Here is an 18318-nt window from a genome sequence, read left to right as displayed (position 1 = left end):
AAAATTGTTTAGATTGTGGCTTCTAAATAATATTAGTAACATAAATTACCTTACCAACACTTTGAACAACAGCACCTTGAACAACAGTATCTTGAGCAGCAGCATCACCTTCTACAATAGTATCTTGAGCAGCAGCACCTTGGACTTGGACAACATCTCTAACTTGAGTAGCAGTTTGTCTATTTTGTTGGATATCAGCTTCATCGCCAACTTGTTTATCAACTTAATCAATTTGAGGGACTTTTTCACTAGCTTCATCATCAGCTTGTTCTGCAGTTGTTGCTGCCTTTTTTGTCCTTAAATTTTTTGCAATTTTGCACCCTCTTGTAGTGTGACCAATATTGTCACGTATATCACAAGTGAACTTGTCATATTGCCTCTTTAATTTTATAGACTTTTTCTCTTGACTGCCTCTAATAGAGGCCTCATGTGCATCATTCTTTCTTGTATAGAGTTTTGGTCTCCCACAAAATTTTGGTCTTACATAGAGTTTTGATCTCCTATCATGTCTCACGCAAAAGAATGATTTTTTAGAGCTCCACAAAAGGATACTATGAACAACATCAGCAAAGAGGAGTGGAGACGAAGAAAATTATATGACAAAGATGAACATTTGGGATTAGAGTTTTATAAGTGTGAATGGATCAATTTGGGTGTTTTAACCAAATTTGGGACACTAATTTAAATTAAATTTATTGTGTATCTACATCAGCGTGTAGTTAAGTGCCAACTTAGCACTTAACTATACGCATCAGTGACGTTAAGATGTCTGGTTACTTTTGAACTAATGGAGATTTACAATTTTAAAAATAAAAGACTTATTTAATCATTTTAAAAAATAAAAGACTTATCTGAGATAAATTAAAAATTTTAAAAACCATTTTAAGTATTACCTATATGAAGTTTTAAGACTTAAAATTTTAAGGGCTAAAGCAAATGTATTGTTTTAACGGTGATTTGTCTGTTATATTGTAGTTTTGAAAAGTGTAATTTACTATCCGTAGTAACAATCACGTAATTAGTATTCATATTTTTGGCCAATAATGTCTGACTAGATTAAGATTTGTACGATGTTCGGAGAGCTAAATTAATTATATTATATAATATAAATTTAAAATATTATATGTATTGCTCGGGAATATATTAGATAATATGTAGATTAATGTTAAATTTAGAAGTTATTGTAAAAAATATTGTATAATATATTTATTTAATTTGACAATTTATATATGATTCAATAATATTATTTTTTTAGTAGCATATCAAAATTAATTTAAATTTTATAACGGTTGATGATAAATGATAATTTAAAATAAAAAAGTTAATTTAAAATTTAATAATTATAAAAATAAAATTACACATAAATTAGACTATAAGTAATAAAATATTCAATTAAAGTTTATTCGTCTGATTTTATATAAATTTTTTATTTTTATTTTTTAAATAGTTACTTTTGTTTATTTGTTTTTATCTTTTTTTAGGTTATATTTAAATATTATGGTACATTGATAAAATTATTTAATAAAATACAAGTATGAATATTATTAATGTTTTGATAATTAAAAATGACATTCAATTTTTTTAATTTATTTTTCATGCATCATGACAGCATGTATTTTCAATAATATTGTTATAACTAAATAATATTAAAAAATATAAATTACTGAAAGAAAAAAGAAGTTATATATAAACGATAAAAACGCTATATAACTTATGAATACAATTACATAAAAAGTTAAAAAAAATTAATGAATACAATCATACAATCGCGTAATACATATGTTTAGCAAATTTTAAAAAAAGTGTATGGTAATCAACCAAATTCTAGTTGTGCAAAAAATTAGGAAGAATAGAGAGGGAGAAAGAGAAAGATGTATGAAATTATGTGAGGGAAGATAAAGAAAATGTGTTAAGTGAATGTTGATTTATATAATAAATATAAGAATGAGTGATGAGTATGAAAGGAAAAGAAAAGAAATTAGATTTTAATTAAATTTATACCTATTAAAAAAATTAACATTAATATTGAAAGTAATAGAGTAACCTACATAAAAATAAAAGATAAAAGAATATAATATAAAAAGTTAAGATTTAAAAAGAATCCTATAATATCATAAAAAGATATGTTATTATGAGGAGATAAAAGTGACATGAGAATTCTGTGACATAATGCAAAGATAGAAGATGTCTCTTAAAAAAAAAATTCTTATGTAACAACATAGAGTGAAATCAAATGTCTAAAAATGATTGTAAAACTACCTTGTGCTCTCTTTTAATATATTATAATAATTAATAAAAAAATCAATTAAAATTTATTCACATGATTTTATATAAATATTTTTTATTTTTATTTTTTAAATAGTTAGTTTTGTTTATTTTTTCTTATCTTTTTTAAGTTATATTTAAATACTATAATACAATGATGAAACTAAATAAAATAAAAGTATAAATATTATTAATGTTTTGATAATTAAAAATAAAATTTAATTTTTTAATTTTATTTTTTATGAATCATGATAACATGTATTTTTAAGGATATTATTACAACTAAATGATATTAAAAAATATAAATTGTTAAAAGAAAAAAGAAGTGATATATAAATGACAAAGACAATATATAACTCATAAAATTAATAAATATAATCACATAATGACCTAATACATACGTTTAACAAATTAAAAAAAATTATGGTTGTCAACCAAATTTCAGTTGTGCAAAAAATTAATAAAAATGGAGAGGGAGAAGGAGAAAGAGAAAGAATTATGAGATTATGTGAAAGAAAATTAAAAAAATGTGTAAAGTAAATATTAATTTATATAGTAAATATAAAAATAAGGGATGAGTATCAAAGTAGAAGAGAAGAAATTAGATTTTAATCAAATTTATACCTATTAAACAGAATTAATATTAACATTGAAAGTAACCGTGTAACTTACATAAAAATAGAGTGTAAGAGAATATGAAAAGTTAAGGTTAAAAAGTAATCATATAATATTATATAAGGATTAATAGTTAAATTAGTCCCTGAAAAATGGGGTATTTTTCAAATTCGTCCCTAAAAGATTTTTTCAATTAAATTGGTTTTTCAAAGGTTACGAATTAATTATATTTGTTCTTTAGAGACTCCATTAATAATTTTCGTCCACAATTAATGATATAAAATGTTAATTGACAACATACTTAATACTTAATATGTCTAATCAGACATTAACTAGATATATTCATGAAAATTTATTAATTTAGTATTTTTTTTCCAATTACATAAACTATATTCCTAATATAACTTAGCGACTAAATTAATAGATTTTAATAAACATATTTGGTCAACTTATAATTGGACATATTAGGTATCATATATATATGCTATTAGTTAACATTTATGTCATCAATCATTGACAAAAAATATTAGAATAAAGGACAAATCCGTCCCTAACCTTTTTTTTGTGAACATTTTCGTCCTCGAGAATTGGAAAATACATTCATGTCCTTGACCTTCCGAAAAGTGGACATATTTACTCTTTCGTTATAGTCGCTCCGTTTGGCCTAACGAAAAACAGTGACGTGGCTCCCGTGGCGCTGACCTGGCCGTTACGGGCTGCCACGTAGGATGAACTTTTGAAAAAAGGATGTATTAGAGCAACTCCAATTTTAAAAAATAGAGTTCCTCTTCTGACATATGGGGATTCAATTACTATTGGAGTGAAAAAGGAAGGAGGGCTCTTCACGTGAATCAAGGTTGAGAATCCCTCTAAACAGGGACTTGCAACAACCAATAAATTCATGCCATGTGGTAAGTAAAGTTAATAAAAAAATAAAAAATATATTAAATATATATATTAAATAATTAAATTATAATTAATTTATTAATAATTATAATAATTTATTATATTAAATACTTATATATTTATTTAATTAATTATTTATATTAATTATTTAATAATTAGTTATATTAAATTATAATTAATATAAATAATTATGTTAAATCAATATCAAATATTATTTATATTGTTATGTTAAATCATAATTAATTAAATTTATTTTACATAAAAAAATAAATTTAATTTTTACATATTATAAAATAATTTTTAGTTGAATTATTTATTTTTATTTATAAAATTTAAAATACTAACCAAATTTAAGTTATTTATTTTAATATTTTATAATATTGAATTATTTTGAATTTATAAATTTAAATAATATTATTATAAAAAAATAATAATTATATTAGTTTTAATTATTTTAATTAATTAATTAAGTGGGATCACAATAGGGATTAAAGTTAGTTCCTTCTAATGGAGAAGAAAGATTTTTTGAGTTCCTATTTATTATTTATAACGCAAAAGTTAATGTGGAGTTATTTTTTATGACAGGTGGGCCATAAATAGAGACTCGAATGAGTTCCCTACGGTAGATGGTCTTAACCCTTCCGTTTAACCCTTCCGTACCCTCTTTCCAAACCAACCCATTTCTTCCTTTAACCCCAAAACCCATTTTCCCCAATCTTCAACCACCGTAACCCCACTCCGGTGCCACCTCACCGCCGCTTCCCCTGCACCCTCCAAAGCTGCAAACTTTGGGTCCCAAACGAGAAAACCTGGTATCACTTTTCAGCTCTCGTCGCCCCAAATGCCGGCCACGGCCTTGAGAGGTGCCGAGAGCGATGTGATGGGTATGTTGTTGAGAGAGAGGATCGTATTCTTGGGCAGCAGCATCGATGACTTCGTTGCTGAGGCCGTTATGAGTCAGTTGTTGCTGTTGGATGCTCAGGACCCAACCAAAGATATCAGGCTCTTCATCAATTCCCCTGGTGGTTCTCTCAGGTGATTTTTTAAACGTTTCTTACTTTCAAATTGCATAAAGAAATTTTGCAATGAGTTTCAGTTCATGTGGTCACCGTTTATATGGTTTAGCTGAGTTGAGTTAAGAGTGTTTGATGGTGGTTTTGAATTTAGAATTATTGTTCTTATGATGTACATTAGAGTAATGCTGTTCCAATTTTGGGGTTGATTTATAGTTCCAATGAAATTCACATTCATATAGTTTGATTAGCTGAGTTCTGATGCTCAATGTTTGATGATTTCGAATCAAGGATTATACTAATGAAGGTTTAAGTTATTGCAATTTGTTTGAAGTGAATTTGTCTTAACTATTTACTATTTCTTAATGTCAAACTGCATTTAGGTTCGTGGGTTGTAGCATGTAAAAGTCTTGGACAGAGAGTTTTTGTTTTCGTGATTTATGCTGCGAAATGGCAATGTGCAAGTCGTTTACAGGAATTACAATTTGTATGCATATTATTCTGATTATAGCATTGAAGTCTGAACATAGTTACTTATAGCGTCCGGCTGCAGTTTGATAGAGGCATTGTGGAAGGGAGTGCTTGGAGGCATAATTGCAATGTTGCTAATTTAGTATTTGAAGATAGACCCCCCCTCTCTTTCCTTTTTCTTTTCTTGTCTACTGTTTTGCATTAATAGTTTAGGGACTTTTGCAGTTTTGTTTCTGCTTTGACAGCAACTTTCCGGGGTTTAGAATAACTCTCTATTACAGCCTCTCCTTGCATTTATCAGCCCTCTCACTGATTTTGATGGGTCGTTCACACTGATTTTCAAGAAAGAAAGAGAGAGAAAGAAAGAAAAGCAACACACTGGTGTGGAGGGTGCGCATGGGGAGGGGAGTAGAGTGTGTTAGGGTAAGCAAGGGAGTGGAAAGGGATGGGGATAGGGCAAGGAGAGGAGGGGCAGCGTAGGTGGTGGTGGAAGAGGGAGTCAGGGAAAAATATGTCCTGTTTTGAAAAGCTACACGTTTTGGTGTGAGAGGACTAATATGTCCTGTTTTAAAAAGTTACATGCCACGTGTGCTCCCGTAACGGTCAGGTCAGCGCCACGGGAGCCAGGTCAGCGTTTTCCGTTGAGTCCAACGGAGTCACTTTAACGGAGGGATAAATTTGTCCGCATTTTGGAAGGGTCAGGGACATGAATGTATTTTCCAATCCTCGAGGATGAAAATGTCTGCAAAAAAAAGGTCAGAGACGGATTTGTCATTTATTCAAAATATTAATGAAATCAATGAAAGATAAATATGATTAATTCATAATCTTTAAATGATCAATTTAATTGAAAAAAAATTTTTAGGGACAAATTTAAAGAATGCCTCATTTTTTATGGACTAATTTAATTTGACTATTACCCCTATTATATAAAGATAGGTTATTATGAGAAGATAACAATATAACGAGAATCCTATATGACATAATGTAAAAATAAAAGATTGTGCTCGAATCGTGTAAGATAACCACTTAAACTGGCATGACATCATAATAGAAAATTAAAAGATTAGTAATGCATCTAAATACTATCTTTAATTCTGTTTTAATATATTACTAATAGATAAATTAAAATAATTTTTTCTTCAAAAATTGTATTGTGATTTGTCTGCTATATTATGATTTTGTTAGGGTGTGTTTATTTATAAGGATAAAACATTGAAATGTCTCTCGATCTCTTTTTCTTCCATTTCCTTTCTTCTATTTTGTCCTCAACCAAACAAATCCTTAAAAAGTTTTGTTTTCTTTTATCTAAAAAAAAAGGTTAGAGACTACAAAAGTTTATATACAAACAACTGATGCAATACTTTCTTTGCCTCCGAAAATTATCATTATCGTACTATGCGTGCCAAAGTGTGAAACTGTGAATCATGTTTTATATGATTTTACAAAGCACCTTTTTTTTTTTTGGCCATGGATGCGGGCCAATACTTGGCCCAGACCCGATATAGAAGCTCCAAGTCCCTAGCCCGACCCGGAAATCAAAACCTGCGTTTCCCTCATCAATGGATGCAGTAGCCATCTTCCTCTTCTCACCCGATTGTCTTCCTCCTCGCTGTGACAAGAATAACGTGCCCAATCACAACCGGACAGAAACCCTCATGCAGTCTTCTTCATGACATGTCTTGAGCAGCGCCGTTTACTAGGATGTTCGCCAAGCCATTAGACACTTGTGACAGAGACGATGGGGTAGGGGTTTTGGGTCGGGCGGGTGGGGGTTCGGGTTGGGGTTCGGGTAGGGCTTTCTGGGCTCAGCCCAAGACAAAAAAAAAGGGTTCTCGAGACATTAAATTAGGAGGTGGAGTGAGAACTGGAGCAGCGCCGGAGCAGCAGCGTTTCTTCTCCCTCCATCATAGCTGGAGCAGAGTCGAAATAGCCACGATTCTTCTCCTTCCAAATTCGACGACGGTGTGATGGGGAGAAGAAACGGGGGAAGGTCACTGCATGGAACCCTCCGCCGTCGGCTGGAGTCGTGCAAGTCCAGTCACTCCACTGTCGATGATATCGTTAACCACCTCCGCTCCACTTACCCCGATTACCAACGCACCAAGCACCAAGCCCTCACTCGATTAGTTCAACAAGTCCTCGAGCCACGTTCCAAACACGCGACCAAAGTCTCTGCCAAGCGCAGCGGCCACGATGGCGACGAAGAAAGTGGTCGAAGCGCGCTCCGAAAGAGACAGAAGAGAGTCGACGAAGGTGAAACTCAGGGTTCTGCATCTTCGTCCTCTGCTTCAAGCTTGAGCGCGTCTGGGAGCAGCAGCAGTGAGGATGATGATGGCAGCACAGTGTCTGTTTCGACATCGGAGGACGCAAAATACCGGGAGAAGTACGAACCTGCTGTCGATTTGATGAAGACGATGCTGCGGAAAGCGTATACTCCCACGAAGGATGATAGTGCGAGGAAGATGAAACACGTCGTGCAAGATAAGAACGTTGAAATGGAGGTCGCCAATAGTGACAAGGCTACTAATGAGATTTGTGCTAAGAATGGAGGCGGAGGCAAAGTGAAGGCGGCTTTGAATTTGAAGGATGGTGGTGGCAGCTTTGTTAAGGTGAAGGCAGGACCTAGGTTAAGTGATTTGGGTGGGATGAAGGATCTTCTGGAAACGCTGGTGCAAGAAGTGATTGTTCCATGGTATTATCCTGAGCTTCCAAGAAAGCTATGTCGTACTCCTACTACTGGAATCTTGCTGCATGGGCCACCCGGTTGTGGCAAGACCACACTGGCTCACGCCATAGCAAATGCGACCCGTGTTCCCTTCTATCCGATATCAGCTACTGAGTTGGTTTCTGGAGTATCGGGTATTTCGTTATCATTTCCTTAAACTTGAGGTTTCCCTTCTTTAGTTATTAGAGACCAATTACAGGCATTATTTATGATGGCAGGGTTATTGCACTTGTTCTTCTAAAGATTAATCCTAGAGAACTTGGCTTTTGTTATTAGTTTTTACTACAAATTAGTGTCTTTGCTTGTTAGTACTGCTTATTTTTTTTACTCTATCGTCCCATGAATTGTTAAGGTGCATCTGAAGAGAATATCAGAGAGCTTTTCGCTAAAGCGCATCGGACTGCCCCATCAATCGTCTTCATTGATGAGATTGATTCAATTGCTTCGAAAAGAGACAATTTACAGCGAGAGATGGAGAAAAGAATTGTTACACAGTTACTTGCCTGCATGGATCAATCAAGTAGGTGTATGCAATCCGCTAATGATTCGGACAGTTCTAATGTTAATCCTAGCTATGTTCTTGTAATTGGAGCTACAAATAGGCCTGATGCTCTTGACTCGGCCTTGAGAAGGCCTGGGCGGTTTGATCGGGAGTTTGTTCTTGGCATTCCTGATGAATCGTCGAGAGAACATATCCTCTCTTTGCTCACTCGCAATCTTCCACTTCAGGGTTCATTGGATCTAAAAGACATAGCCAGGTCTACACCAGGATATGTCGGTGCTGATTTGGCAGCCTTGATTACGGGGGCGTGTAATTTGGCCATGAAGAGAATTATTTCCAAAAGGATAGGGAAACATGAGACAATTGATCTTGAAGACTGGTGGAGGTGGGGCGAACCTTGGCCTCTTGAAGATATGGATAAGCTTGTCTACACAATGTCTGATTTCCAGGTGCCCTAGATTTGTTTCTTTGTTTATTTTGTCTTATTATTAGTTGCTATAATGCTATTATAATTGTTAAAAGTGTTACTCATATTTACGGGGTATACATTCAGGAAGCTTTGAAAATTGTGCAACCTTCATTAAAAAGAGAGGGCTTCTCATCCATTCCCGATGAGAAATGGGAAGATGTTGGCGGCCTTGATTATTTAAGGAAGGAGTTTAAAAATAGAATAATAAGGCCGATAAAATATCCTGAGGTTTATCAGGTAATTTTTTCAAAGTACACTTCATTTCCTTGTCCTAAAGTCTAATATAGAGAAAAATTGGCTATTAGATTAAAGGAACTCTTCCTTCCGGTCTTTCATATTCTCTGATAGTTAGTTTGGTAGCAGTCTCTTAATTCTTGCCTTAATTGCATTTTGTCATCTGAAAATTAATGGATTGATTTTTGCCTCCCCTTTCCTTGAAAATGGTGGTTAGTTGAATTTCATAGGTTGATGAATGTTATTGGATTTATCTATTTCAGGCATCTAGGTTTGCAAATCAGACGGGAATTTTGCTTTTTGGGCCCCCTGGTTGTGGTAAAACTCTTATTGCCAAAGCTGTTGCCAATGAGGCAGGAGTTAATTTTATTCATATTAAGGTCTGTCTATCTTTATCTTACCTTATTCATTTTTTGTTTTGTTTTATTGGGACTTACACCATATTGAATAAACCACTATTTTGAATGGCTATTGTTGAATTATTTTAGGGGCCTGAGCTCTTAAATAAATTTGTTGGAGAAAGTGAGCGAGAAGTTCGACTGCAGTTTAGTCGGGCAAGGGCATGCTCACCCTGTATATTATTTTTTGATGAGGTTGGTTATTTTATTTCTTAATGAATGTTGACTATAATATTTTGACACAAGATTGTCTGACCTAACTATAGAAGTCATTACTTGTGTGTTTATTCATTCATTGGTAAGTGTAAGTATATGTGCACTAGAGAGAAGAGATCTACCATTGTTATAATGCTTGGGATTAGGCTAGCAACTTGCTTTCTATTGAATGATTATGAGAAAAGAATTTTCTTCCCCTCAAAGAGCCCTTCTCTCTCGTACCCTACTCGATGGAGCATGCATTAGGTGGCAAGAAACTTCTTCATGCGAAGGGGCGAAGCGCTGGTTCCTCAATTGCTGTTCTCACGCGCCAAGTGCAGCAAGCAATTACGCATTGCTTTCAAGACCTGTGCTTTATATGTTAACTTATGTTGCCTATATGGAGTTCTAATTTGAGTACGTTTGTTCAATTTGTTTGAAAGGTGTGTAAGGATCTCAATAGGTAGTGAGTTAGAGAAGTTCGTCACTATAAATAAAGTGTAGGACTATAGGAGAAATGAGTTAAGGTCATTTAGAATAGAGTACCATTTCTATCCATAAAGATTCATGATGTTGATAATTCTACCTATGAATAAATATTTTGTAACCATGAAAGATGAAAGTTGTTATTGTTATCCATCAAAGTTGGGAATATTGACAAATGTATACATGAATAAAATTAACGTTTGGATATTTTTATCGCGTAGAAACCATCTTTTCTGGGTACAAAACTAATTTCGTTAATTCGTGGTTAATATTTTCAGTGTTTTATGGTTAGAAATGATAGTTTACTCAGTCATTTATTGAGATTAGTCTCTTTCTAGAATTCGAAATCAACTCTTGAATTAGGATCCTTGTATTCTGTTACATTGATTTGGGAATAATACCTGTTATCTATCACTATTCAATTAACTTCAGGTGGATGCTTTGGCAACCAAACGTGGTGCAGAAGGTGGATCAGGCATTGAACGAGTAGTGGATCAGGTCAAACAATACTAGTTATTGGATAAATAATTCTGATATCATTATATTATTAAAAAATGGCATTATTATTTGCAACTGCAGTTACTAATTGAGCTAGACGGTGCGGGGAAACGCCAAAATGTTTTTGTCATTGGTGCAACAAATAGGTAAAATTTTATTGGTCATATCTATTTAGTTATTTTTGTTTCCATCTTATTGCACTGAAGTAAATTTCTCATTTTGTAGGCCTGATAGGATGGATGAGGCTCTCCTCCGTCCTGGTAGATTTGGTAAACTACTTTACGTTCCTCTGCCAAGCGCTGACCAGCGGTTTTCAATATTGAAAGCTCATTTAAGGAAGGAGCCTGTTGATCCTACTGTGGATCTGAGAGCCATAGCTGAAGCGTGTGAAAATTTTAGTGGTGCAGACCTTGCTGAATTGGTTTGTCCCTGCTTTATCTTTTTCTGCTTGTTTTAATAATCCTTTGAAGGAGGAATAATGGGGAAGTTGTCATTTTCTTGATGATACAGGTGGATGAAACAACTCGTGCTGCTCTTGATGAGAAATTCACCCCAGTTGAAGAAGCTTTGAACTCAGTTGAAGCTTCTAGTGATTATACTTGCAAGCCAAGACATTTTGATATAGCACTTAGTAATGTCTTTCCCTCTGTGTCTCCGGCGGTATGTCCCATTCTTTTTATGTATCTCTCTTTCTCACATTAAAGCTGCTGTCTTACCGAGTAAACTAAGGAACTTGTTTCATTTATTTGAATCAGAAAAGGCGTAGGTATGAGCGCTTGGCAAAGCGTTTTAAAGCATCACGAGGATCATGACACTGGTTGTTTTAGGAGATATAATCCTTCCTCTTCTAGTCGACTTAAACTTAAGCACTACAAGAAAATGTGTATTAAAATATTTTTTAGCTGGAATATTTTTAAGTTTTAACACTTATTTCAGGTTATTTTTTTGTGATAATATATTATTAATATTTGAAAGTTAGTAACTATTTAAAGTTATAATTGAAAAATGTGTAGTCGCAATTTCTTTTACATATAAAATACCAAAAATACTTCAAACCTTTTCAAAAGTGTTTGAACTTTTTTTTATAAGAATTAGTAGCCACTAATCGTCACCGAAAAAAATGAAAAAAAAAAAGGTAAATCAATATAGGATGTTAAAAGGTGGATTGGGTGGATTGGGTTTAATTAGGTTTGGATTCCATCTTAAAAGGTAATAAAACCTATTTAATTTTGATCAAATTTGAAATAAATCAAGTGAAATCAGATAAATATGATATAAAATTAGTATATATAAATTTATAAATTTTATATATTAAATTAATAAAATTTTATTTTTCAAAATTAAATTTGATAAATGCTATATCATATTTATATAAAAATAAATTTTTTTAGAGTAAAATCTTAAGTTTGGACTAGGATGGGTCTTGAACACCTCAAACTCAATAGATATTTATAAATTAATTTTTTACAATTATTAATTGTCAAATTTGGCTCTTTTGAAGTTATTCACTTTTTAAAAAATGTGAATTAATCTAAACCATTAATAATATGAATTGTGCTGATCATTTTAAATAAATAAATAAATAATAAATACATTAAAAGGGAATCAAAACTTCAACTATTAAAAAAAAAAAGTGCCAGTTTGCAAGGATTGTGGGTATAATTTTTGTAAAATTGAAAGAAGTGTATAACAATAAAATTTTTATTGAGTGAAGAATAGTAGAAAAGACCATACAGATATTGAGAATGGTGTCAAACAAAAAAGATACGGTGATTACAGAAAAAATGACAGAGTCATCAAGTGAAACGAATATACTGATTAATTTATTAAATGAGTTTTTAAAATGAGTTTGATTGGAGTTTTTTTTTGCTTATATTGTTTCTCATAAAGAAAATAATCAAATTTGTGAATCTCAAGTTGTCATTTTTAAAAAAATGGAGAGTAGACAATACCTAACAATATGAAAGGCATGATAATTATTTATAGTTGTAGAATGTTTAAAACAACGGGGTATGGAAGGGTATAGAACAAAAAACCTAACAGAACTCAGTAAAACTAAGACTATATGGTATATGTATATATGTTCTAAAGCAATCAAATTAGCTACTTTCAATTATCAGAATTTGAAGTAACATCTAATTTTATTGAACAAGTTATAGATGAGACATGTAAGAAGGTGAATTTTTTTTTTTTTAACACTAGAAAGACTACTTGAAAATATGAAAGACTTAGAAAAAAAAAGAAAGAATCGAAAGGCAGAAAAAAAAATTTATTACTTTGTATTATTACTTTTTTTTATGAAAGTGTTTGTATTGCAGGCGAAAAATTTCTGCTTTAAATCCATGCTTAAATAAAGTTGTATTGCCACTCTATTTATGTAAATCAATATAGAGGTGTTCACCGGGTGGATTGGGTTTAATTTGGTCTGGATTCGACCTTAAAAAGTAATAAAATCTATTTTATTTTGATCAGGTGAAATTAGATAAATTTAATATAAATTTAGTATATATAAATTTATAAATTTTATATATTAAATTAATAAAATTTTACTTTTTAAAATTAAATTTGATAAGTGTTATATCATATTTATATAAAAATATTTTTTTAAAATAAAAATAATATTATATAATATAAAAAAATATTAATTAAAATATAAAAATATGACATGTCATTACTAATCTCACTGTAAAATATATATTTTTATTATAAAAAACAAATTCAAAGTATAACTCGAATTCGACCCTAAAATAACATTAGAAAAAAACACCAATTCAAACCTATAAAAGATCAAAAGAATATCATTGAGGTCAAGGAAAATTTTCGATGAGGGTTTTACTGATAGACAAAATCTGTCGATAACTAAAAATATGTCCGTAATAAAGACTAAATCTACCTATAAATCCGTCTATAATAAACAATTTTCTAGTAGTAGTTATCTGCGCTTCCTGCTGTAACCGATGTTTCCCTCCGACGGCGGTTCCTTCGACGGCGACAACACCGCGCATCCTCCCTCTCCTCATCGCGTCTTCTCTCTCAATGTATCTCTTTATGCTAGTTTGTTCTTCATCTCTCTTTCTCTCCTTTGACTTCCTTTTGCTTGCCATTCTCCTCCCTCAAATTCAAACCTCTCTTTCTCGATGTTAACGACGACGGCGGCTCTCGACGACGGCGGCTCTCAACCCCGTCGGCATCTCTTTCTTCTTTCCTTCCTTTCTTCTCTTCCTTTTTTCTCTTGTTCATTCTGCTTTTCTTTTCTTTCTTTTTTTCTTACTAGTGTGCAGACGAGGGTGAGATGGTGAGAGGGTGTGTCTGTGTGTGAGAAGTGAGAGTTGAGAGTATTGTTAAAATTAAGGTTAGGATTAGGTAAAAAGAGTAAGGGTATAATAGGTATTTTAATAAAATTAGATGATAGAGTAGTAATTGAAAGGGTTAACTTATTTTGCTTACAAAATCATCCCTAAGGTTTAACTTAGTTTTAAAATTATCCTTTTTACCAAAATTTTAATTTTTATTACCAAATTACCCTAATTAAAAAAATATGAAATAAAATAAAATAAAAAAAGAAAACGGGTTAAAGGGCTGGGGAAGGGAATCATGCCGGGGGTTTTTCAGGGAAGAAGAGGAAGGGAAGGGGAAGGGAATCTGCCGCCGCTACTCCTCGTCGTTTGGTCCTCTCCGCTGGATCTTGCCGTTGCTCCTCGTCGTTCGGTCCTCGCCGCTGCTCCTCGACGTCGACGCCAGCAGATCCGCGAGGGTGGATGTCGCGCGCCGCTCGCCGTTTCTGCTTCTCCTCATCGCTCGGTCACCGGTCGTCGCTGCTCCTCGCTAGTCGCCGCTGCTCCTCGTCGGTTGCCGCTATTCCTCGTCCTCCTTGCCGGTCACTCACCACTGTTGTTGTTCTTCTGCTTCTGCTTCTATTATGTTGTTGATTCTAATTCTATTATGCTTCTGCTTCTGCTTTTATTATGTTGTTGATTACTGATTATGATTCTTTTATATTGTTGCTTCTGGTTGCTTCTGCTTCTGCTTCTGGTTGATTACGTTGTTTCATTATTGTTGTTGTTGTTGTTCTGCTGCTTCTGCTTCTACTTCTGGTTGATTACATTGTTTCATTGTTTCATTATACAAATTGGTTGATCCATTATCCATTTTTTTAATATTTATTACATTGTTTCATTGTTGTTGCTTCTCGTTCTGCTTCTACTTCTGCTTCTAGTTGATTTTGGGGAAGAAGGGGAAGGGTATTTTGGTCCGAAAGACAATTTTAAAACTAAATTAAACTTTAGGGACGATTTTGTAAGCAAAAAAACATTGGGAACGAAAAATATTTTTTAACCCCTATCTTAAAGACCAAAATTATACTTAACCCTAATTTAAATCCAAATGTAATACAATATAATTATTTTAAGAATATTATTTATTTATTAACTTACTAAAAAATTTCAAATAACTACTCTAATTTCAAACTAAAAATAATTCAATTAATTTTTCTTTTAATTCATAAAATTAAACTAAAAATTCTAATGATTCAAATTAAATTATCAAATTCTCATTATTTTCTAACTATTAAAATTTTAAATTTTAAATAAAAAATATCCAACTATTATAAAAATTATATATAAAAATTCTAATTAATCTTAAACTCAAATTATTATAAAATTTGATTTACTTACTCTTAATAAAATAATTTTTTGAAAATAAAATTCTAAACAAAGATAATGAATCATAAATATCTCATTATTTAATTTTTAAAATTCGGGACGTTACAATAAAATTTCTAAGAAATGTTAGAATACAAAATATATTTTATTCAATAGTAAATAATGTAGTTTTAAAATAATAAATTAATTACTCTCTTTAATTTATGATATCAATCACTTTTGTAATTTTCATACAAATTAACAACTGAAATACGGATCAAAGGTTAAATAAATATGTTTAGCAAAAGATCGTTATCTATACCAATATATAACGGGGATATACAAGTTTAGTATCCAATTCTTTTCTCCTCTTTTGCCCCTTTTTTTTTTATTAAAAAATGGGTTTACCTATATCTATACCAATATATAATGTGATACACAGGTTTGGTATCCAATTCTTTTTTTCTCTTTTGCTCCTGTTCTTTTTTATTAAAAAAGGTTTACCTATAACAGAATTTAAAAACTGAACCACTCCTAATAAAAAAACTGACACCACGTACTCAGGATACATAAATAATTATTAATTTTATTTTTTTCTTTAATTTTTCATGATATTTTTTAAAAATTATTAAAATATAAATAATTATCTATACCAATATATAATGGGAATACACATGTTTGGTATCCAATTTTTTTTCCTCTTTTGTCCCTGTTCTTTTTTATTAAAAAATAGATTTACCTATAATAGAATTTAAAAACTGAACCACTCCTAATAAAAAAAACTGACACCACGTACTTAGGATATATAAATAATTATTAATTTTATTTTTTTCTTTAATTTTTCATGATATTTTTTAAAAATTATTAAAATATAAATAATTAATATAAATAACATATAAAGAAATAGAATATAAAATAACTGATATATTTTTAAATGATCAATATATCATTGTAGTACAATAACTGATAGTATATAAAATATATTTATTTTATTAATAGTTATTTCAATGGGACAATAGTATTTAAAATATAAAAAAAAAATATTATTAACTAAAGTCATTGAAATAATTAAATCTACAACATATGGTTTACATATTTTTTATGTCCAATATTTATTTTCTAAAAAAATTATATCTAAAAGTGTACTCATTAATCAAGTTTATACCAATGCAATATATAATAGACTATACTAATGTATAATTGGAATAAGAAAAGTTGGTATCCAATTTATTCTTACTATTTTACCCCTATTTCTTTTTATAAACATTGAATTCAAACAAATATAATAAACGATAACTACGTCCTCTATGTTTATTATTTTTTATTATCAAGGAAAGAATTTACCCCACGAGTATCAAACTACTTCACCGTCAACCACGACATATTTTAAAACTGAAAAAAACTGCTACTACTACGTACTCACTTTAAAAACTAACTCATTGTTCCACCTTCAGTTATATTTAACAGAATTAAATTACTCTTTCCCTTTCCATCTTGGTCTCGCAAAAATTTTTTTCCTCTGCATAGTATTGTTATCTTTATGACAAATAGAGATAGAAACTTCACCAAATCAACAGTCACATCAATGTCGACCCACTTGGACAGATTATACTAGGCGAAGAAGACAGAACATGACCTAGCTAGAAGACATGTAAGTTATCGGGAGATGATTCGACAAGTAAAACAAATTGCCATACCAACTGATACAACTCCAATTCCAAACACTGGTGGAGGTACCAATTAACTACAAACATAGGGGTTGCCAAATTGACTACAATTAGACAAATGGCCAGAGCTACCACTTATCAACAATTTTCGTTACAGGCAACACACGATAACTAAATTTAATTTTTTTTGTTATGAATTGAATTAGTTCTTACTAATTATATTTTACTTTTCAATAATACAGGAATGGAAGCACATGACACATGACACTAGAACTGCCACAGGTAACAGAAATCAAAATAACATACACAAAATTAATCAAATTAATATTACTATACATAGTTTAGTATTCAAAATATATATCACGAAATTATATCTACATTACAATATCTTTTTTAATCAAACAACACATCAATCATATATGAAGTTATAAAGTTAATATTAAAAATTTGGTATTCAACTTTTTCAGACATCATTTATCCTTAGAAATAATTTAAAAAAAATTAATGATAAAAAAAATAATAATATTTTTTTAATATATTTCATTTTCATCTTACAATATAATATATAACGTAATATATAATATTTACATATTTATATTTATATTCAAAAAGAATAAAAAATAATATCACATAAGACTAACTAGAAAAGTACTCTTATATTAAAGTTTATGATAATGATTTTATAATCAAAAATAAAATTTATATATTAAAGTAATGAATCAATATAACATTAAATTTTTTAACAACACTTAAATTTAATTTTTTTAAATTCTTTATGTTCTCATATTTTAGAGCTTTGGTAATGATATATATTTCTAAAAATTAAAAATAAAATTAGGATATTACTTACATATAAATATAACGGTTAAAAAAATTACAAGAGCTGTCTATACCAATATATAATAGGAATACACATGTTTAGTATCCCAACTCCTATCCCAATTCCTATCCCAACTCCATTGTCAAGCACAGGTAGAGTAGAGTTACTGATTAACTATAAATATAAGAGTAGTCTGATTAACTACAATACTACAATTAGATAAATGGCCAGAGTCATGTTCAATTTATTACAGGTAATGTATAACATGACATGTATAATGATAAGTTTTAATATTGCCCTTGATGAGAGAGGTTTGTTATTGAAAGAAATTCTTTTGTACAATCGTCAGTTACTTAATATAAAAAAAAGTTTTTTATATTGTGGATTTTTAAAAAAATAAAAGTAAAATAG

At 30.9% G+C, this 18318-nt stretch overlaps 1 protein-coding gene across 1 annotated transcript; it reads left to right on the top strand.

The window, feature by feature from the left end:
• The first annotated feature begins 6641 nt into the window (after window positions 1-6641).
• Window positions 6642-11786, top strand: LOC112741372 (cell division control protein 48 homolog C). The gene is made up of 10 exons (XM_025790327.3): window positions 6642-8132; window positions 8351-8949; window positions 9054-9206; window positions 9467-9583; window positions 9692-9796; window positions 10715-10780; window positions 10862-10926; window positions 11006-11201; window positions 11291-11440; window positions 11536-11786. Exons 1-10 carry the CDS (start codon window positions 7241-7243, stop codon window positions 11590-11592), a joined length of 2400 nt encoding a protein of 799 aa, XP_025646112.1. The 5' UTR covers window positions 6642-7240; the 3' UTR covers window positions 11593-11786.
• The last annotated feature ends 6532 nt before the right edge of the window (window positions 11787-18318 follow it).

This window comes from Arachis hypogaea, chromosome 14 (assembly GCF_003086295.3).
Source record: "Arachis hypogaea cultivar Tifrunner chromosome 14, arahy.Tifrunner.gnm2.J5K5, whole genome shotgun sequence".
Lineage (NCBI taxonomy): Eukaryota > Viridiplantae > Streptophyta > Magnoliopsida > Fabales > Fabaceae > Arachis > Arachis hypogaea.
Note: the sequence above shows the minus strand (reverse complement) of the source record. Positions and strands in the feature narration are given on the sequence as shown.